The following is a 24,435-nucleotide window of genomic DNA, read 5'->3' on the forward strand; positions in this document are numbered from 1 at the left end:
ATTATAAAAAGTCCACGTTGTGGATTAATCCATTCATACATTCGTATTAGTGAGTTTGTACGTTAATTGAACTATAATAACAGAAGTCGTCGTACGTTCTTAAAAATTCTGCGATATTCTCGGAATTTGCGAAGATTAGTTTCGTTCAATTGTATTTTCTAGTACAGCTTTCCTTCTTACGGTGTTTGGTTGTTACTTCTATCGTGAAGCTCTCGTTCTATTTTTTCGTTGATGGAATTATTTTTTCATGCCCTTGGACAGCCTTCTTTAAATATAGATATTACGTTTTTGGTGTCCTCGCACCGCTTCTTTTTCATTGCTGAAATCAACTTGTTGTATCCTTGCGCCCGTTTGTTTCTTTTTCTTCATTAAATTCCTGTCTTGGTTCGTTTTTTATCATAGAAATGTCCTCTTCCTTAAGAATTTGTTACTAGGATTTCCTTACAATCTCTACCACACATATATGTAGCTACTAGCATTGGTTCATCATATGCGGAAATCTTACCAGTCTGAATTTCATCACCGTAGAGGAAGTTACAGTTCGAGTGAAATCCATGACATGATAGGCCGTTTTTCACCATTGGCTCAGGATAGAAACGGTAGTAATTGAACCCGGAAGAGTACTACCTAGAAACGTTCACAGTGATCACCTGATCATCAGGAAGCATTTTGGTGGAAATAACTAGCAGTGACGACTCAATGCTCACAGATTGCCTGTTTAACTGAAATGGCTGGTAAAATGTTTACCAAATGATTTCGTACACATCTAACAGATTAATTACGACCACCGTAGGCTTGCTTAATATTTGCGACAGTCCTTCCTTTCCTTTCACTTCCTTCCCTCCCTTTTCTTCTTCATTTCTTTCCTCCCTTTCATTTTATTCCATTGCCTCCTGCCTCTTCCTTCTTCTCCTTTCTCTTCCTTCCAAATTCGTGTCTTCTGTTTTCTTTCTTACCGGTCTTCTTCTTCTTTATCTTTTATTCTCTCTCTTTTCACATTTTACTTCTCTTCTTCCACCCCTTTCATTCTTTCCATCTTTTCCATTTCCTTCCTTCATTTTATTCCCCTTCTTTTCTTTCTCTAAATTTCTATTCATAAACTTAATACAACATTACACAGGGAATATGCGAATACCATTGGTCTTCTACTCTATTAAGAAATAACGAAAAGAGCCTTACTCGGTCTAACTCTCAAGCACAGAAACGCTATCGCCGTCAACTTTTATTAGAATACAATCACCAAGCTCCATAAAGGTATGCGTACGAACAGAGGAAATATTTCCCTTTCGAATCACGTGGGTAGCAGCAAATTGATCGGTTCGATCGGCTTCCCAGGAATCGGGAAGTGTCGTAAAACAAAATGTTCGAACACCTGGAGGAAATATAAAGGCGAAGAAGAGCAAACAACGCGTCGTTATATAAAACGTTATTACAAATAATTACGCAACCAATTTCGTGAAACCAGTGGAATATCAACCTATCGTTCATCACATTGAATCGATCGTCGAGATAGACGGATAATTAGTACAGAAAATGTAGCGTGAAACCGAGCCTAACGGAGCCTCACCGAGCCCAGATAGATGCCTTTCCTCTTTTGCATTACTCGATCGACCACTCGGCCAGGGAATCCTTTCCCTTTTTCTTCATCGCTTCCTGCCGACACACCAACATCTCTCACGTTCGCTCGAATTAAACGCCTGTAAGTCTATTCACACGTGCAAACGTTCGTTTTCGCGTTACGCGATCGCTACACGTTTTATGTAACCGCAATAAAAACCACACGAATATCCCAATCGTTGCTTTTTTTCTCCCGTTTTTGTTCCATCGATGGTTGAAACGTTATCGCCTTTCGTTTGTCTGCGAACATTGCGTGGACGTCGAACAATTTTCAACGCCGGTGGCTTCTTCAGATATCGCGTTCCTGTGTAGAGTTGTTTCGCAGGATTAGATTCTATGGTGTTTAAGGATATTTTGTAGATGTAGGGCGATAAACGATTTTTGGCGATACTATATCGATTTTGAAAATTCAGTAGCCAACGTTGCTGGCCTATTGAGATTCACGTTGATCTTAAGCGCGAAACTATTTTTTAAGCAAATTTAAAGTTGGATAGTTTTAAACATTTTGCTGGTAATTTTATTATACCATTACATATCATGGAAACAAATAACAACGATGGCGATGATCGATACAATATATGTATATCAATCTACTTTCCAATTGCTAATAAATAATAATTGCTGATAAAAACGTATTTCCTGTATTGGTAGTAATGATAAATAAGAAACGAGGTTCCGAACGCTATATCCGAAAATACAGGGTGGTTGGTAACTGGTGGTACAAGCGGAAAGGGGGTGGTTCTACGCGAAAAAAGAAGTCGAAAATATAGAATAAAAATTTTTCGTTTGAGGCTTTGTTTTCGAGAAAATCGACTTTGAATTTTCGCTCGGTACGCGTGCGGTACGTTATATATAGATCGTTGTCTCGATGGAAAAATTAAAAAAAAATAAAAAAAATTTTTATTCTATATTTTCGACTTCTGTTTTCGCGTAGAATCACCCCCTTTCCGCTTGTACCACCAGTTACCAACCACCCTGTATATCCTCAAGAATGTTTCCCCCGGTTTAATTTCACAATCTTGCAGCTTTCTACTTTAATATCGCGATAAATTACCTATCGAAATTATTCAATTTGAAATAAATCAGCTATTCCATATATTACACGTCATTTGAAATTTATTTCAAATTTATTTTAAATAAGAACTTCTCCTTTTTCTTCCATTATATTCAATAAATTGGCAATTTAACTTTTTAATATTTATCAACCTTATTTTCTATAATATAGCATGTCGAATTATTTATCCTAGTTCAAATGAGTACATCGTTCGTGTTTCTCGTTAAAGTAATCGCGAAATAAATGACAACCTGTTCGGCCGATTCGGTCAAGTTGGCCAGGTTATTTCGTTCAGAAATTACCGCATCACGCTACATGTGACAGTGAATAATGTGGCACACCGTTGATTACCCGAAGTGAATATAAAAGTGACCAAATTAAGAAGAATGAAATACATACGCCACAGGCCATATTTTTTCCTCCTTTTTTTTTTTTTACAAATTTATCCAACAACTTTCACTTAACGAAATTATCAACGAATCACTGCAGTGACATACTTCAACCAATCTGTCAACACATCTTATCATCGTTCATCACTCCGGAATCTGTGTGAAAAATCTTTTACCTACAGCTGTCTTCTTATCAATCACGTTAAAATTCCAAATCTAAAATTGCGAATGGACTACGGACATGTGTAAACATTTTGGATATCTCGTACGTATTTGTACACTAAAACGTTTCACAAATGTGCAACGATTCAAATCGGTATCATATATCCACAGACTTTGTTAGTAACTCCATAAAACGATCAAATTTTCCGACAAGAACTGTGGCAGAAAATAAATTAATTCAAAGCTGCGTGCAAATTTCCAAAATCGGATCAATGAACGTCACGAAATACCTCGAAAGGCGAGTCAAGGTCCTCTTGGTGCGCGCCTTTTGATTCACTGCGACCTGCCGTGTTTCAAATTTCGATAAAAAATCGTTTCTCGTTATCAGCAAAGAGAAGAAGATGGGAAACGAGAAAAAGACAAATTCGAGTACAACGTATCGAGGAGTCACGATCATACAGAAAACCGCAAAAGGCTGGAAGCCAGATTCGGGTCAGAATTGCGGAGAATGCCAAGGTTCCATCCTTCCCCTTCTCGAATGGATGTCTCGATAGCAAAATTTCTTTTTTTTTTTTTGCGTGTATTACTCACGTACGGACTCCTTTGATCCACACCCGATCGAATTTCGATTATGCGTCTGGGTGAAATGTTATTTCGCAACGAGTGGGCGTACCTTGGAAGAGAATGATGCACCTTTCAAGGTGAACGGTTCAACTATCGTCACCAATTCACTGTTTATTATCTGTTCTATCGGACATTTTTGTCGCTTCCTTTGACATTTGAATACATTTCAAACGTTGAAGAAATTTCGTTTCCAAGCATTGTACGAACTTCGAGTTTCTGTTATAACATCACTGGACTACGGATATTTATGCAAATTCATATTTTTACGAGTATAATTATAAAGACAGAACCCAGATACAGGCAATTATTTTATTCAATAAGTATTACAAGGTGTAGTATATTTTTGATATTTTATATACTTTTGCATATGCGCATCGTGTGCACTTTAGCATACACGTATAAAAACCGACAATGTAAAAATTTATGTGAGATACTTAAATAAGACTTACAAGAACCTCAGGTCGTTGAAATTAATCGATTAACGAGTGAAATAATATCACAGAATAAAGTGTTATTCTAGCGTGAGCGGTAGAAAATATGCAGTATTTTACATTTACAGTATTTTCGTAACTATGCATATACAAGACACTAAGCGGAAATATATGACCATTGCACAGAGTACAGTCAATTAAGGATTATAAATGGCTGGAGATTATAAAATTATTTGATATATGCGTATTACGCATCTCTGTATCAGATCGAAAATCTATGTCGTTAACCTTCGCAGATTGACATTTAAAAATCTCGGATGTATTCCTATAAAGAAATACAAAACTTTCCCCTTTCACCAAATAAACATTATTGGTCCAGTCGCACCTTCAAAGTATTTAAACATCCTCTGTAAGCGTGTGGCAATGACGAAATCACGCCCTCGTTCGGGTAAATTGAATTTAATTGTTCACATCAGTAAACTGATCGACATTTATTGATCAATATTATTCATCGATTTTTTCTACTTTAAATTTACGGAAAAAAGTGAAACGTTATATGAGATATAGCGATAGAGAACAGAGAAAATATAATAGTAAAAATATGTTGATGTGTTGTTAGAAATAAATGCAAAGCTGTAAATGCGCGACATGAAATGTGAGTTGAAGTGTATGTTATATTACCTCGAGATTTCTATCTAATTACGTATCTATTTATTACTTTATCTTATACACACTGTCTCATCTTGCTCGACGCGTTTATAAATATCTTTAACATTAATATAAACGTTATGTTAGAATGAACGTCGTGTATCGTGCTCCTGTAATATTTGTCTTCTCCGAAAATACTTTCGCAACATCGAGCAGTATTTCATTTCAAGCGGTCTGATTTATATTAATCTGACTGATATGATAGCATTTGCGAGATTCAGATCAGTATCATGTAAAAAAATAACAGTGGTTGCTCGTGGCGAATATTTTGAATTTAAAAATGGTACGGAAAATAATGTCGGTAAATTATTATTTTATTAATCACTTTAACGAATACCTGAATATATAAATTATTAGATGACCGAATATAAAAGATATTACACGAGCCACGCACGAACGAAACTTATCAATCTTATTCAAGTTAATCGGCCGACCTTTTAAAAAGGAAAACATGTACTGAGATCATAAATTTACATTTTAAGATTTAAAATTTTAAATAAAATTAAATGCGTATTGAGATTGAATTTAAATTTTAAACTCTCACATTTAGAGAGATAAGTTTAATTATATGTATTTTGAGATACATGGTTGCATCAAAGTTAAAATGTCTTTCGAAAATTGAAGTCGATCAGTTTGGTTTCGGAATGGCTCATATGTAAGAGTAAATGATCGGTTTGTTCCCATCACTTTCGATTTTTAACACGAAGAGAGCCTTTCGATGAACGTTGCAGAATTCCACGAGAGGAACGATGAAAGTATTTTCATTCAAGTGAAGGCATCAAGGAGAAAGTTAAAGCGACGATTTGGTGCATTTGATACAATATGTTTTGCAATCTACGTACAACTGACATTTCAAGACTATTCGAGATTATACGTAAACGAAGTCATTCAGACTGAAATTTAAATTCAAATTAACAAATTCCAATTTAAAAATCAAAATTCAAATTTAAGTTAAAAAAATACAGATACAAATTATTCTCGATTATTCTCGAAGACTTAACTTTAAATTGACGATCATTCTACATTCTCTCTCCATCGCTTTCCTTCGTCAAAATTTTCTCGAGAAGAACCCACACAGAATCTAAACCAGCCCGCCCCAAGAACCGTAATAGTACGATCCAGAGAATCCAATCAACTTCTTGCGTCGTAACAAGCGTAACAAGCTGTCGCTTTCACCGTCTCAAAACGCGCGTAACTTCAAAAGCAACATCGGCGCAACAAGATCACGAGTCTTCCTCGACACATAAAGAAAAAATATTCGTCTTGATCTACTTGAAACTTGTTAAAGCTCGATCTGTTTGTGCAAACGACCTGGCAGATGTTCAGGCACGCGTGCAACTGCAATTGTAGTAGGCACACGCTGCTCGATCGTCTCGAAACCAATATGAGAGCATGTTATATCATTGTCCCGGATTCGAGTCGTTCAACGACGCACGTTCCCGCTCACATTTGCCTCGGATCGATAACACACGCGCAGTAACCACTGGTCAAACCTGTTTAAAAAACATTTTTCGAGGGAATTTCCGGCGCCGCCCCGACCGCCAAGGATACACCTTTCGCACGTACGCGACCGAGTCTCGTTCCTGAAACTCGGTCGCCACAGTGACCAAATTCTCTCCTAATTGCCGAATTCTGTCCAACGAATATTGTTTTAAAAAAGGAAATTTGTTTAATTACTGGGAGACGCTTATTGGTATTGCGATATAATGGGAATGACATAATTATTGGAAATTATGAAACAGTTTCTGAATGGGATACTTGCACGTGAATCGTACAATATGTTAACCAATTTCGTAACGTATATAAAGCTCTTAATGTCTTAAAAATGCGAAATTGTTGATTTATTCTCATCGATGATGTATCGATAAATCAAACAAAATACAATCAAACTATTTACGTATAAAACTCCTAGAGTGTGCTGCGAAGGGGAGAATTTTGCAAATTGCTGATAAATTTAGCGCAAGATGTCGTAACGAGAATTTAAGAATGAATTAGGGATGACGTTTAAGGAAATATCGCGGAAAACTCGGTGAAATTTCTAACGTTTGAAAAGACCAGATTTTTAAATAATTTACTCGGAGAAGTGATGTGTCGAGCAATTCGATATATCTTCAGGTGGATTAATTGCAATTGATCGTTGTCGGATCCTTTGAAACGTTCAGTGCTTTAAAAAAAGGGAATTTCTCGAAACGATTACTGGGAGCGATAACGTATCAAAAAATTGTATAATTCGGTCGTTTCGATGGTTTAATTAATTGCCTGATCAAAGAAACAGCACTATACATATGTTGTAGGTTAAATGTAGTAACTGATAAAAAAAAAACTGGTTGCTGGCTGAAATTGCATGTTTGTGCGATGGAGAGGCAACTACAGTGTCGATTGCGCCGTTTATGACGATATGCTTTTATAAAAGTCGATTTCAGCAACTGTGGTGTACCCAACATGTATGAAAAAATGCGGTCACTGTGATGCGTGTTTGTTGGCAGGATTTTACGTGGATCATTGAAATCTGACATGTTAAGGAGCGTACAAACGACTATTACTGTTAATATCACTGTCAATATTTAATGTTGTCAACATTGTATTGACGATATAAATATGTACATAATTCATCGTCTAGATGGCCTCTTATGTATGATAATATTGAAGATCTTGAACATTGACAAATAATATTGACAATAATCTGTATAAAAAGTTACACTTCTGATGTGTTAAAGAAACGGTAAAGAATATGTAACAGAATATATCACAATGTGTTTACGGCAGTGTATTGACTCATCGTTGGCCATTACAACGCATATATAGGTAACTGTATTCAATTTTTCGTTGTAGTTTAATTACGCTATTCAAATTAATATAATTTGAAACTCGTAGATACATTCATTCATATCAGGCAGATTTTATCAGACAATGAAAAGAAACACGAAATTAATAAAACTTGGAACCATCAGCGAATCAAATAATAAAAGCTCGATTTTCCAATAAATTTCTTCGAACATTCATCGATATAATCAAAGTGATTGTAACAAAAGACGATTTACTCGAGCGACGTAATCATACATTCATCAACTCATATACAATTAAACTGTCGACCATTCCGATTCCAACGATTACTTAAAAATCCTTTATGTACTCCAAGCATGCTTACGCTAATATATCATCGATATTTCAAGGATACGAGCACAATGAAATTCTTTACATCACTTTCTTTCTACGCCCTTTAACCTTATCAATCAGTTTTTGTTACACACAATGCTCGGCTCCATACCCCATATAGCCCATATACAACGGCGAGAATGTAACAATTCCACATTGAACCCGCTATCTCGCCTTTCATCGTGATTAACCGACCGCGGAAAGTCGAACGATCTTCTTCACGCATAAATAATTAAACACAAAGTGGACGACATCGATAACTATCCCGTTCGAGTTCGCTTCTGAACGAAGGAAATTCGTACGATCGAATAGTTTTCCTCGATGCCGATCAATTAGGTATACGCTCGAGGAGTAACTTTCTCGATTCATCGGCTGTTTCGATCCATCGATCAAACTTAAATCAGCGAAACTTGGCCTCCGGGCGGCGTTCTATTGCCCAATGCTGCTCCATTTATCGTTTTTCGAACGCGTAAGAGTCTATGGGTGTGGAGGTTTGATTACGTGGAACAGTTTCATTAACGAGAACGTATAGCTTCGAATACGGTGACGTTGATTGTTTTAAATAGCAATGACCACGTGTGGGCATGAGTCTTGTATCGAAAAATTCAGGTACAGCGACGAATAAAAGAAAAATCAAAGTTGATACACTACGAACTTTAGTAAATTTTATACTAGACATTTTTTACAATATTGACAATTTCATATTTATTAATTGCTCTTGTTAAATATAAATATATTTCGTAACATTATGCTGTTTTCCTATAGTTCTTGCTTTACAAAGTTTCTTGCAAGAGGCGAGTGAAGGCACGAAAACAGGAAAGGCGAAGCTACTAAGATCACGAGGTTCTTCGTTTTATCGTAATCTTCTTTTCGCAAACAATGGTTTAATGAACCGTTCGAAGTAACCGAATATTGTTTGTTTAGAATTCTCATGGGCGATCGCGTCTACCTTCTTTCGTAGCATTCAACGGACAGCCGGTTGTTGCAAGCTTCTGCAACTTTGTAACAAAGTTGCTTAAACCGAGTTACGTTTGATCGTGTTGATTACAACAGGTTGAATCTCGGTCACGAATCTCAGGTGTTCTCAGTTTCCATTTTAACAATTTCGCTATTATTTTTTAGCACTCTTCCAGAAGAGTTACAACGATACGAAACAACGATAACATTTATCAAATAAAGTATAAAACACAAAAAGTTAAGTGCTTTAGAGCTAAACATAAGACTCAAAACTAACGTTCGTGATCGTTTACAACCTGATGAATACCGATGGAGGGTTAACCATAAGAACGATACGGATCTGTGTGTGAGTCGCGTGATTCATCCGGTCCACCCTAGTCTCTTTCTTTGTCTCTTTTATTTTTCCGTTTCACGTAACGAAAAGTGAATGTCAGTGGCATTTAACGTTCCGGCGCCGCGGTGTGGCCGTCCAAGGAAATCTGGTGCGTAAGCTTACGGAGAAGGTTCTCGCGAAGGCGACCTCGTGAGACATCGCGGTCCGACAACTTTCGAAGATCGCGAATGCCTGGAGAAAGTGCTCTTTTTTTCGATTCACCTCAGTCGAAATCGCGATTGCATGTAAAGCACGGCCGTTCGCGATCGAGAAAGACTTCACTACCATAATCGACTTACAATTTGGCTCTACCGAAACCGGAATAATCAATGATAGCGAATTGATAGCGAATTTACCATTTTATTGTTCAATAGTGTCTGGTAATTGAAATTGGTTCACGCTGTTCTTCCTCGAAATCATTATTTTAAATTCACATCATTTCGCATAATCATAAGTAGGCTTCATTCATACGTACAGTATACAATATGCAAACGTATACAAAATATACAAAGTATTATTATGATATTCAGACAGAGATACAAATTTTTATTTAGGTTGCGGATTTTTGTAGATGTTCGTAGAAATCTGTATAGTATGAGATGGTATTATAAATGGTATATGAAGATATGGTGGCCGAATATGATATCATAACTACGAATCAGTTTATGGGAATATTACATCTTGTGACAAAGGAAGTTTGGGATGGAACATATCGAGTCCATATGAGCGAGACCAAAGCTCCATCACCTGTGTATTAACCGAGTCTGTCGGAAGTCAAATTGCATAATAATGAAATAAATAAAGTATGATTGATTTGATCAACTGCACGTTTTCGTTTTCACCCGTAGCTGAATGAATCGTGTTCAACTTCTCGACGAACAAACGTCTTACTTTCATATTACATTTATTATAAGGAAATAGCACAAAAAATTAATCCAAGATAAATTTCAAAGAATAATATTTGTAATATCATCACCTGTCTCTACCTTTCAATTGATGAACTTGTTAAATGTAGCTTCTGAGTGTTTTAATCCTGGCTGTCCCAACTGTAGTCACGATTAAAATGATCGTCCTCGAAAAATGGCCAATATTTAAACGATTCGATACGTTCGATCAACAGGTCGAAATGCGATTGTTGACGATTCGTCGGTAGTCTGCTCGTAGCTCGTAATTAAATTCTAATTAGTCACAGTAGAGTATCCAGAACGGTAGTGTGATAAAGATAAACGAGCCGGAACGCGAGCGAAGATCGGCAAGAAATATCGAGTAATTATATCGACGTGTATGCTGTCACATTATGTACTCGTTTTCTGACCAGGCAATTTAAACGATCGAAGAAAATGGCCAATTTGTAGTACAAGTAGAAAGTCGAAACACGCCGATCATGCGAACGCCCGTTTCTCCAGCTGTAACATGTACCGTGACTTCGATACGACGACTGCACTTGAAGGTTGCGCGTGGACATTGCTCCACTCGATGACACGCACAATTTTTGCTCGTTCGTTCGGGCTTTGTATCTGCTGCGTTATGCAGCGTCTCATATGCGGGAGGATAAAATCAATGGGACGAAAAGAATCGTAGATGTAGAAATTATATTTCGAAGGCACGAATGAAACGCGAAGGTTTACAGTCTAATCGGAGTTTAACAATTGGAAAATCTGAAACTTGTAGATTTTATAATTTGGTAATTTGCAAATTTAGAAGTTTGAAAGTTTGGAAATTTGAAGATTTAGAAATTTGAAAGTTTGCAAATTTGAAAATTTAGAAATTTGAAAGTTAGCAAATTTGAAGATTTAGAAATCTTGAAATTCAGAAGCTTGGAAATTTATAAATTTCGTACAGAGAGAGAGAGAGAGAGAGAGAGAGAGAGAGAAATTGAGAACTGAAAAGATTTGGGAATTTAAAAATCTGAGAAGCTAGGAGTTTGAAGATTGGAAGATTCGTATTTGAACAAATTCTTAATAGGAAACTTAATAACTTACAAGCTTGCATTTGTTCAGCAAAGCACTTGGAAAGCATTACGAGGCAAAAGACTTATCGTTGCAATAAGATCAAAGAGAAACACGCGAAGTATGCCAAGCCCGATACGAAAACAACGATTCGAATGCATAACAAACTCGTATAGGAGAGAATATGCAACGAAGAAAAGACGTTTAGAAACATGAACTACAATAAACTACACTTATACAAGGAAATCGTGGGTGATGAAGTACACCGCCTGTCACTTAAATTACTACTGTTGGTACATTCATTATTTAATTGAAAATCTCTCTCCATTTTTGTCGAATTTCACTTGAAACTATTTCCTTCTTTGTTTATGGCTGAAACTTTCCGGTTTTCCCCATCGTCTAGTGACTATGTGAGCACAGATCTGACATTTTCAGCAAACCGTACATCGAGAAAATGGCGGTGGTTGTTACGCAACGGAACAAGTCTGCCAAATTGTGAGTCCGTTCGTCAAAGTTGCGACTGCCACTCCACATCCATACGTTTTACGCGCCACGAGAAATATCGATGCAGAAGGGAATGCATAAAATTCCTCTCGAAACGGTTTTGCCAGTTGGCTCCCGCTATTTAGTCACGGGAACTCGCGAATAGCTGAAAGCATTTAATTGTTCTTGGTTGCTGTCGAAACCAAGAACTTCGACGACGTGTTACGACGCTCGGGAAATGTGTTTTAAATCCTGAATTTGTTTCTACGAATGTACGAGTTTGTTAAGAAAAATACAAGTTTCAGCGAAGGAAATGGTCGTTGGATAGGTTTCTAAACTTTAGGAATTTTCTGCTTCTGATCTTTGTTTTCAACTATGCAATATTTCAAATTTTACATGTTACTTTTTAGTTCTGCGATATTTTTAGTTTCACGCGTTGTTCTCTGGTTCTACAGTATTTGATATTTCTCCATGAGATTTTGTTAACGACGCACCGGGGATCCGGATATTTTAATTATGAAAACGAATAAAAGTAGAATTTAGACGAAATGCAATACTCCAGTGGTATTTTCAGGATTAATGTAGAGCAATTTTTGAACTTCAACTGTCTGTGAAGTACGCAATTGGATTAATATCTGAGATAATTAATCAACGAGTATTTTTCTTAACACACCATATATTAACGACGGTTAAACAACAATTGTATACTTTGAATGTTATTCCATTCACGCGATCCAAGTAGCAATGACGAATTTCTGAAAATAGTTACATCATCAAGCCTGGAACGCAGTAATAAACGCATAGAATGGAGTAATAAATGCTAGCATATAAACGAGCTTATTAAAATACCCTGCATTATTGTCATTTTTTTTTATATGATGTTATATTATATACAGTAGACTGGGCATAGAGAAAATCTTAAAGAAAATACATAACAGTAGAATTTCTATTATTACTCATTTTTCTATTATTCAAAATCTTTCAAATCACAAAATTCATCATATGCAAATGTGTTACTTCCTTTCCACGAAAATTGCTCACACGAGCTGAATAATTAAATATCCTATAGTAGAGACAATCTTGAACAAAATTTATGCCAAAGATCGTTCATCACAAATTTCAAAATTCATCGTATGCAAACGATACTTTAATTTGACATAAAGATCGCTCACATATTTCTACCAAAGATTATTCCAATCTTCTCAAATTTCCAAATTGATCATCGCGCAAATGACACTCACTTTAATTTCCAATAAACAATCCCGACTTGAAATTAGTAATTGAATACCGATAAATTGCTCGTCGCCAATCATCTCGATTTACGATAATGGCTGCAGGAGCGAAGATAAACGCTACCTTGCGCATGCACACAGCTTGTACTTTGTACGCATTCACACCTCGTGCACCCTCGAACCGTGTTCGATCATCTTTTTCTTACACGATGAATTTTATCCAAATCGAACGCAAAATGGAAGCTCGGAAATACAGAAACTGAGAAAAAAAAGACGGACGATATATCGGTTACGTAACGTTGTAAATTAATGATTACAACCCTTCACACGATTGACTAGAAAAGCTACGAGCGACTGATATGAAAGTTTCTCTCCCCCAGTCGGCGAGAAGAGGATCGAGAATGCCGAGAGAATGTGAAGTCTCGGGAAGATCTACGACATAATTACACCGTGCATCGCATTTTTCCATCACGCGATGGTCTTGCATTAAAAGCAGCGATTCTAAGCCAGCGATCAGGCGACTTTTACTTTGCAAACACGGCAGGGTCAATTCGTACCTGATCTCCCCCCTCCCTGATAGATCACATTCGTGTTTTCATATTATATATCTGATTGATCGATGTAACCAATGTGTGTCTAAGAAGACGTTTCCTTTTAATTCTCTCGGATCCTTTAGGCGTTCGCCGAGTTATTCGATTATTTTGAGTTTTATGAGATGATTCGATTGGAAACAATTTGCAGACGTAATAACTTTACAGAAGAACAATTTTAAAATATATCGCCAATGCACATCGAGTGAAAGGAACAGAAAATAAAAAGTGGTCTTATCATATCTTTCTTGTATGGTTTTCATAGTTGCGATTCAACGATGCCTACAGAAAGAGGATATTCGATGTTGTAATTTCTAACGATGTTGCAAGAAAAAGATATTTCAGTATAAAAAGGTTATATTGATTTTCATTTAATTTATATTCTTGTTACGTCTTTAGTCTTTTTCTGTGTTGTAAATAATTTGATATGCTTATTTATTTACAAGATCATAAATAGTAGTAGGAATCGATTGAAGCATATCTAGCGAGGAATCAAATCAATGCTGTTTTAATTAACAGTAATGTTTCGTATAAACGATTGGATGTTCTACAAGTATGGTACTAAGATCTTCCCAAGCTGATCTTTTAATCTTCGCTCAATTATATGGTACAAACTGTTAAACAAGATAATTGCTGGACCATTAGCTGAAATGTCTTCATCGTGCACTAATGTTTCTAATACTCCTAAAGCTACCCGATAAAGAGACTTACTACTTTCCTCTTCGTTAATCAATTCTGTTACTACTTTACTTATTAAATTACCCAAAATTTGTACTACTTTTTCAATGGCTATAAACGATACATGTAAAAAATCTTTTAAGCCAACTTTTCGAGTTTGCACAACTTAATACATATCTATGTTAACATCAAAATTATCAAAACACAACTGTAGATCACAAAGTTCTATTCCGTTAAAAGATTCGTCAAATTGAAAGTTCTCTAGCCGCTAGCCAGTTTCATTTTCTGTAAACAGTATCAATGAATATTCTATTCTTGGAATATTCATATTTTCTCGTAAATCTACCAAATTAAATTTCTTTGCATATAACAGTTTCACGTTAGTTATCGATAGATTTAATATCAAACATGACACTTCCTGCAATAACCTATCACGACGAAATGAACGAGCGTGAACAAGTTCAGAACTAAATTGTATCATTTTTTCAGTTAATCAGTCGCATTAAATTCCTCGTTTCCTCGCTCTTCTATAACCATAAATCCCTTACCAGAATTTCCCAAATCGAAGAGTAGAAGCAGTTCAGAGTGGAATTTCATATTTTGCTAAGAACCTACGAAAATTCTTTGGCAACGATTTCAGATGACTGCTAGATTGATCCAGTCAACACAGTCAATAACCTCACACGGCAAAGTAAATGACAACGAGGAATTCAGAAGAGGAAATTTCTTTAGTTACGGACAAAGCCAAAATTCCGGAAGAAGGAAGCGTTTTCGTGGTAATGCAAAAGTAAAAAAGGAGGAGAAGAAACCGAAAGCCCAGGCGATTTGGTCGCGCTGAATTTGCCTGGCAATTCGCTCGTGCAAACGATAACGTCCGACTCGCTTTCGTTGTTACCGTTTGATTGATCGCGGCCGCTACTCGATGATCCACGGCGAGGCACCGTTTACGATTTGTACTCGTCATGTCGCTTTCTACGATTCGCAATAGCGCCGTCTAATGCACGCCTAAGCCGCGAATCTTCAGCATGAAACTCAACGGAATCTTCTGATTAATCAAAACTTTTTACAACGCCGTGATCTAAATCGAAGTAGAAACCAATGATACTCGGCGACTTGCGCCATCGAGATCGATACGTTTACTACGGGGAGTTTCAAAATTTTTTCGCAACAGCTCATCGACGATCATCTAGAATCCACTGGTTGTGGATGAATAGGACGATTTCAAGCTTTCGACTCTGTTAGATAGTCCTTCGATAATTGCCTTTAGTCCTTTTTTCCACCTGCGCTTCTTTTCCTAACGTGGAGCGATAGGAACGGGATTTTTAGCGATGCAAAACCGTTTCGTTTAATTATGATGTGGTTGTATGGTGTGGAAGTGAGATTAATAGAATCATGGAAGTTGCGTTTGAAAGAAATTGTTAATTGTTTATTAAGTGGATGTTTTCACTGTGAACTGTGATTACCGCGCTATGACTATTTCATCATGGACGAACGATTTGAAGAAGAGATTAATCGTTTTCCTCAAATTGTAAAGTAGTAATCTTGTTTGAGTAGTAACGCAATACTTTTAAGCTGTAATTCAATCCTAACTAAACTGCACGGAGAAGCTCCAAGTTAAATTAAACCGTTAAATAAAAAAGAAATTTGTAACTCAATTTACCAAGTCAAGATCATCCAAATTTTTAATTCGCATTTTACGCAATTAACTTACCGAGATTAGAGGAGCTTTGTCTTTCGTTTAAAATTAATTTCGGATATCAAATTTTCACGGTTAATATCTTCTGTTCATTCACGTTCTTAGTCTCGTTCGACAAGCAAATATTATCAGCTCGCGTAATCACAAAGTTGGAGCGTAGACCAGTCGTGATACTGTACGCGGCAACAGATTATCATCAGAGAATCATCGATACAATGTGATTTACGTTTGTCGCCAAAGAATTTAGCCGAATTATATAATCAATTACAATATTCTGATCGTCGTTGAAATTCTCATGACTTTCATAACCTTATGCAATGAAAGTGCGGTACGCGCGTTTCTTATGTAACGAAAATCGAATGTCCTTTTGGCATCACACAATTCGCTTGCAAAAGGACTTTACGCCTCTCGTTCGTGCATATCTTTGATTCTTGAATCTTCTTTAAATCTCCCTTGAATACATTACGTTTCAGCGTTAGCAGAATGTCAATTTCGTTCCTATTACTGTTAGAATTCTTGAACTCGACTAACATAAGATTCGTACAGATGACCTTAACTGAAGCCAAACTAGACAACTCTATTTTATATGAAATTCTCAACTTCATTAATCAGATACACAATTGATTACGTAACATCTCAAAGAACAAGGGACTTATTCCTACGAATCTATTTATTACAGGGAATAATATAAATAATTAGGTAAACGACAATAAATAATCATCCCAGGCCTATTTAAATAATCTTAGTACCAGCTCTTTAATTCACATACAACATAGTTCATTACGACACAAAGTTTCTTACGATTTCCATGCGATTCGATTTCAATTCAACCCTAACGAATTCAGCCTAACCCTAACCTACCCCAAAATGAAAAGAAGACAGAAGATTGAGGGATTAAGGTTAAGTTTCATTCCGAGTATGTTACGCGTTCCCTAAATTCATCCTGATTAAGATTTGACAGTAGAACACGATAAATTCATCAAGAGATCCTAAATTCTTTCAACCACCTCAACGAACTGTCTAAACCTGTTCAAACGTCCTTTTCTAACATCAACCTTCCAAATCCTACACATAATATCCTCTACCTCCGACTCGCCTTCTGCCTGTCTGAATCCTACCTCACCCTATTCCATCGAACCTAATAACGAAAGAAAACTAGAAAACTAGAAAAGCAAGCGCGAACACAGCATAAGAAGCCAGTCTTAATTAGTCAATTCGAAGGAAACGGCGATCTTATCCGTACTTATGGATTAATCGCGGGGTTCGGGTGGCGACTTTGTACGTCACGTTATTTCGGAGAGCGCGGAGAGACAATCGATGTCTCGAATCGAGGGCAGCAGCCAGCGGCTCGTTTAGAGAAAGGAAAGTCAAACGTGGACGGGAGTCTACGCCTCCTCCTCCCTCCTTCTCTCTTTCTCGCTCTCTTTGCTCCTTTTCCTCTTCTTCGTCGCCGGATAACCGCCTCTCCTGTTCTCTCTCACCTGGAGGTTGTTAGCTCGAAGTCAGGTAACTTACATTGCCTCTCGCCCCCTCCGCTGTGCCGTTCAACGGCCAACGCTTTTGGGGAGCTTTTCCACCACCATCTGCCACTGTGTGTACGTAGTCGATAAAGAACTACACGGGAACACGCGTCGAGTGAGGTTACCGCATTATATGAAACACTCGGTCAGTAAGTCTCTAACCAACAATCACTCGACACCGAGCACATCCAGTCAGTGGTCACTGACTACAACGGACAGACCGAGCCAGTAGAAGTGGCTGACTATCGTCGTACTGTCTAAGACAAATGGTGACCAGTCGAATTTGTCTGACCAGGTCTATGGAATTCGTCGTTTCGTCCCGTATCGTCTTTCTTCCCTTCGTTCTTCCTTGAGATACTTTGACACAACCCTATCTTGGGTTTTTCCTATCTTCGTCCGTGGAGGATTATTGAAAATAATCGTGGTTCGAGCAAAAAAGTGTGTCGAAAGTGCTGCTCGAGTTCGCCGATTCTGAACATTCGTCCTTGAACATCGTTCGGCGGGCATCTGCTCGGTTCGGTTTACCGGAGATCGGCCAGCAACGTGGAGCACGTGGAGGCAAAATGCACAGGTAAGCTATTGTTAACGCTTGGTTGGTACGAACCACTTGCGATTGATTTATCCCGCTTATTTGTGGCCAGAGTATCTTTTCGTTTTTCTCTGTGTTAACGTTACTCGTGGTTAAAGGACGCAATTATTAGGACGTTAGAACTGCCAAATCTATAAATATATATTTTTAAGCTCCATTGTCAGGTTCTTTGTTTATAGACGCATGAAAAGTACGAATGTGGAGTTACAAAAATTAATACGATTTTTATCTAAGTAGAAATATGATCATTGTTTGTAACATACGAAATATCGGATTTTGATGATATCAATTTTCTGAAGTAAACATTTCCCTTCCTTTCGTAAACATTTTTCACTTTTCGAGGATCATTTCATATGTCGCCCTAGAACCGACAATTTCCTTCTTCGTACGTGATTTTAATTTTTTAATTTCTACGCGTATAAACATATATATAAATCTTTTAAATATTTACACGTATCATTACATATAAATGTATATAAATCTTGTTTGGGATTCAGCGAAATATGACTTATTAGAAATTATATATGTCATATATTACTACTTCTATATCAATTTACTTCCATCGCATCACTTCCATCGTAATCATCATTAAGAGTACAATAATATTAACTTACATATTAAAGTTTGGTAGTTCTCATGTTAGGAAGATTCCTTCTATTTAAAACGTAATCACTGAGGCATTAGATGTTTCGTGTTTCACGTTGATACTTTAATGTTAGAACATTAGATGAGATATCGATGAGAAGAAAGCTTGGCCTTTCTCAATAGATCCTGTTAACGTTACTCGCAATCGTTCACAAAACAAATTAATTGCTAGAATGTTCAAAGGATTCTACCAGTTCGAGCAGCTAAAAGCTAGGAAATTAGTCAACGTACACCTCACGAGATCAGCACAAATTTTCGCGTATATTTGTCCCCTTTCTTCCTCTCTCAGTCTCATTATTAGTCGTTTCTAAAACGATCTGATCATTAGACCATTAATACGATCCCATTACCATTAAAAGGATCCCTCCTTCAAAGAATAATCGCTGAAGAATAAGAGAAAGCTGTTTGATTCGCAGCTGAAAAGAAAGATTGATATCGCTGACGGTAATGTATATCTAAAAGAGCAGTAATAATGATGTAATCGTTACAGTGTTAGCGTCATGTTTAACCTAAAGTCTTCAAACAAAACAACGTCTAAATAGTCTACTTACACTTCACAATTACCATTCGTGGAAATTAACGACCGATAAACGGCGCTCTCTTGCATCCATGTTTAAAGTATTGCGTTTTTCAATGCACGCGTAATGAAAGCTGAACTCAGCACGAGAACAATTACAATTGCCCCAAAAAATGCATTCTGGCGTAATGCATAATTACGGTTAATCACGAGCTGACTGCTTTAAAGGATCGCTCTATTTTCAATGCAGTTCCGTTCAGTCAGAGAGAAACACGATAAAAGAAACACGATTCGACGATGACACAATTGTCGAAGGGGCTGCTGCGATAAGGAGGCAGCTTCATTTTTCAATAACTCGCGTAAACCAACAGAAATCGATGTAAAGTTAAATTACTTTCTACAAACGTGATTTAAGTTATCAGTGATCAACTGATATTCGTAGTAATAAAATTTCTAACTATTTTGAGTATGAAAGCTCTAACTTTCTTTCTCTTTCGATGAATATAATTGAAGATTGCAAGGGAAAAACGTGATAAATCGTATTTCTTATTTTCTGTGGAGAAGCAATATAATTGAAAATGAAATATGTATCTTTTTAAACATATCCTTCGTCCGCACCAAAATTTAAAAAATATTGTTCGACATAATAATAAAATGTTACAGATACAAGACATTAAAGTATTACTCTTTTTATTATACCTTGTTAATTATACGTTTGACTTCGTCAAGTATTCGGTTCTTTTTAAGAGACATCTTTAAACTTAATAAGTTGTTTTATAATTTTTAATTACGTCGTATTAAAATTCCCCCGTTTAATGATAACGTGATATTAAAACCAGGAAACGAGCAAAAGTGTACTTAACGTGTTTCTCTCCTGCGATATTTAATTTAAATATGGCAGCTGGCTCTTGATCGCTGCGAAATCTTTCAGTCGTTCGTTTTCTCGGCACGTTTCCATCGATAACGAATTCACCAACGATCATGGAAATCGATTTTACGGTTTACACTTAGGGACAAAAACAAGCGGACAGCTAATGGAAATGAGTATCAATGGAGCTCATTCGAGTTAATATAATTAACTTTTATTTATTATTACATTTTGAAATTTTAGTACAAAAGCCTTTTGCGATTGATGCTTATCTTACCTGATTTCATCAATTTTTAATTAACCGATTTGCCAAATAACCGATCACGTATCATCATAGTACATGGATTATTTAGCACATAATCGAAGTTAGTATTTACATTTGTGTGCAAATAAGCCGTTGTTTAACAAAATTTCACTGATACCTATTTCCATTACCTCTCCGCTCATTTTTGTCCCCGACTTTTATCCAAAAGGGCAACGTCGACGCCGGGACCGACGTACAATCTTATCGAGAGAAGAGCGCATCGCGAAATTGGATTCAATCATTCGTTGCATCGAGTTGGTAAGAAAAGTGAAAGGATCCGCGATAGACGCAGCGAGAAAGTAATCCACGATGTTTATTTCGATCGGACCTCTTATCGTAATCGAGTCTCGTACGCGTAACGCGTAATCTAACAGTGTTATCAGTCGTTTCTATCGGTAAACCGTATTAACGATTTTAATCTATAAGTGAAATTCAAGTGAAATTCTACGCGCGTTTACGCACTTTCACTGGTGATATGCACACAGCGGATAGTTATTTTGTTGGTACTCTTATGAACTTGATTGAGGAAGCTTGAAGTAAATTTCAAACATTTACGCATTATAACGAAATTCATTGTGTAATTTACCTTGAAACGAATCAAGTTAGAAATTTTGTCTATGTTGAAATTCACTGATTATAGAATGAAAATATTTCGTTATTCGTACGTGGAAACAAAATCAATAAATTTTGAAAAATTCACCTAGTTATTAGACCATGAACTTTTATGAAACTTCGTATTTTCGTGCAAGTAACTGTCGTTATAACCCTGTTCGGTTTGGTTCGAGTACTTGTAGTTTCGTATGTTTTCAGAGCCTGCTTGTTCTCGACTTTACAGCTTTCGCTGGCTTCCGGTACGCCGCGCCGTGCGATTTCTTACGTTTCTCGATCCGATTTCTCGGCGTTACGCGGTTAGAATACCGGGCCAATTTACGTAAATTGTCGTGATAACATTTACATATCTTCGTACGAAACAAAAGAGAAAAGATCAAACACGCTTCACATAAATATAATGGAATACAGCAATCCCCTTCTATGTTTAATCGGCACAAAAATACGGGCAAATTAAATTCAAATCATCGCAAATGACTAGACCGTGATTGCTTATGCTTGAAAAAGAGCGAAAATGAAACAATAGAAGAGGAGGCAGCGAAGTAGAAAATTAAATAATCGTCACTCGTAGAAACTGTTCTAGCGTTACAACGATGATCGTTACCGTGACAAGGATGCTCTATTGTCGATCAGTTGTCCATTATTGATGTATTATCGATCGTGTTACCAACGATGTAATTGCGAGGTATTATACTTTGTTCGGTGTTGCGCTTCAGGGATCCGTTGCAGAGAGTTACGCCTCTGATTTCACAATGATTTCGTTGATCAACTATTATTTACAGATATTTATAAAGAATTACAATCGCTCCATTACGCTGCAATCGTTGATTCCCCATTGACAAAGCATATTAGTCATTTCGTAATGATCGCTGAATGTTACGTGCAAGTGGGTGAAGAAACAGAAAGTTCGGCTCAATGCTTCCAGCTTATTTCTATTTCATTTTAGAAGAATATTTCCTGAACGTAACGATTTGTCTGATAAATGATATAACTACGAACAGAATAATTCTGCATGGAAACTCGCATAAGAAATGCGACACGAAATGCTTTAATACTCGAAACTCCCGTTGTAAAAATTTTCTTCGAAAATAATCAAGAATAAGTAACGTAATAACTTTTCGTTGAAAAAATTCCGTTTAAAAATGTTTCATCTACTCGTGCATCTAATTACATTTCGTCTGTAAGTCGCAGTTTTGTTGACAATTGCAGAAAAATCCGCGGTCTACTAATCGTACGAGAGAAACACTAGCTTCTTTGCTTTCTGGTCACTTTGCGTGGCCTGCGGCACGGACGAAACGTGCCGATGCTTAAAACCGGTCGCGACGCATTCGATTTCATAAGGTCTATTGACCGATTGCCTTTAGTCAATGACTCTAGCTGAACCGACGTGAATACGACTCGAGGAATCCCCCGTGAATCGTATCGAAACACCATAAATCTCGCAAGTGCAGCAGGTATAGATTACTCTAGAATCTAATGAATTCGTGGCTTGCGTCTTGTGACTTTTTCCCTGTGTGTTTCTTAGAGAAACGGAGGAGTAGCATGACAGAGATTCTTTGGCACGTGCATAAAATTGATAACATAGACGTAGGAGAACTTGTTGAAAAGCAATTTCACTGGATGATTCCTAATGAAATAGAGATAGGATGAGAGGTAATCGAGTTTGGTCAGAATATCTGAGCGCAGGATGTTCAGCAAGGAGTGGCGCATCCAAGAAACGTTCATCCATCCAAACACGCATCCAGAAAACAACATCAAAGTGAAATATACCATAAACTTTTTAAAGTAACTTTTTCAAATGCAGACATCAGGACACGTTGCAGTATCGTATAGTGACACAGAAATTGATTATCACTTTGCATTTTTAACGATTGAAGAAGATGAAGTTCATTTATCTTTCTTCATATGTAATTGAATATCGAAAACTTTGAATTTGACTATTTCATATGCAAAGCTAAGCTTGTTGAAGAAGTCAGATTTTAAAAATAATATTCCACAGAAGCTCCGTGTAAAAATTGACAGGCGCAAATTTACGAGAGAAATCTTACGCGTTCTGATTTTTTTTTTTTATAAATAATTTCTTATATTCCTCTTCAACTTCTCGATCTTTTATACAAAATTTCAAACTTGACTACCGTATCAAACATGCTGTTTTATTTCAACGTATATCGCGAATACTTCATGCAATTCCTCGTTATACTATAGGGAACAACATCGCTGTAGTGCAAATATACATAGTTCTCATTCCACCACGTATGCAGTTTCTTCATCCTGAATTCATGCATCGTCGGGAATGGGCGAGCACGTGCTCATTGCAGTAAGATATAAAAACAGATTGATCTACATGATTTCATTTTTGCATTCATAAAAAAATAAAGCAACAGTATAAAATTACAAATTCTGAAGATTCTTTGAACCTCACGAAAGTCAAGGTATACTGCCGCGTTATTCATCGTCTCTCGAAATTGTGCAACGAATAATCGATGGAAGAAACTACAATAATTATACAAATTCAGCGTCTAAGGTTTTGCTGGTTTATACATTTGCGGATCAATTTTCTGCTATGGAAACGAAATTAAAAAATAGATTATATCACGTTGGATTGATCGTTAGAGGCCAGATATGGAAGCTAAATGTTTTTCCTTTCCATTCTTTGACGTTTCGAGTTGGTAACGAGCAGGCTGAATTTCTAAACTCGATGTTTCAACTGGCAAACTGTTACATAATATCGATGGTATTCTAGTTGGCTAATCGGTAGTCGGCCTTACTAATTAATACTTTTATTTGAAAAAATCGTTAAATACATGTTTTATTGCTTGTATTCGAAAATGTTTTTAAACGAACGTGATTCACAGCTATGAGACATTTATGTTTGCTCGAGATCAGTCTAATAACACAATATTAAATAAAATAAATTTATATGATTATATCGTTCAAATTTCAAGCCAATATGAAAATGTGTATAAAAGTTACAAGATATTTACTGGAAACACATATTTGGTAAGAAATTAGTATACAGCATGTGAATAATCGCCTTAAACATATAATAAGCGTTAAATATGGTCCACTGAATATTAAGGTTTATTAATGCAATGGATAATTGATTGTTTAAATAATTTTGTGATGTCTGCGAAATATATTCTTGTACGAAATATCTTGCAATTTCAAAGTACATATATTCCCAGACCTATTTCGAACTTCACTAACTTCATCAAATTTCGAAATGTTTCATACAGCACACGTAATACATTCATGAGAGATGTCGAATAATTTCGCTAACCTGT

The 24,435-nt window shown here is 36.6% G+C and overlaps 2 protein-coding genes across 4 annotated transcripts in view; one reads left to right on the top strand and one right to left on the bottom strand.

The window, feature by feature from the left end:
- The window catches only part of Cep290 (Centrosomal protein 290kDa), a 170,031-nt gene that overhangs the window by 99,166 nt on the left and 46,430 nt on the right, over positions 1 to 24,435 (bottom strand). The window lies entirely within an intron of this gene.
- cysu (peroxidase homolog) overlaps positions 17,694 to 24,435 on the top strand; it is a 34,101-nt gene continuing 27,359 nt past the window's right edge. For 2 of the 3 annotated variants that reach the window (XR_004465729.2, XM_033347968.2), the window contains exon 1: positions 17,695 to 18,190. Coding sequence is in view for 2 of the 3 variants with exons in the window: in XM_033347968.2 (XP_033203859.1) it covers positions 18,183 to 18,190 (8 nt within the window). In the remaining variant the exon portion in view is untranslated. Of the gene's footprint in view, positions 18,191 to 24,435 lie in introns of all 3 variants that reach the window. The other variant, XM_033347967.2, reaches the window with a different exon arrangement.

The sequence above is a fragment of the Bombus vancouverensis genome, chromosome 8, assembly GCF_051014615.1.
Source record: "Bombus vancouverensis nearcticus chromosome 8, iyBomVanc1_principal, whole genome shotgun sequence".
Taxonomy (NCBI): Eukaryota; Metazoa; Arthropoda; class Insecta; order Hymenoptera; family Apidae; genus Bombus; species Bombus vancouverensis.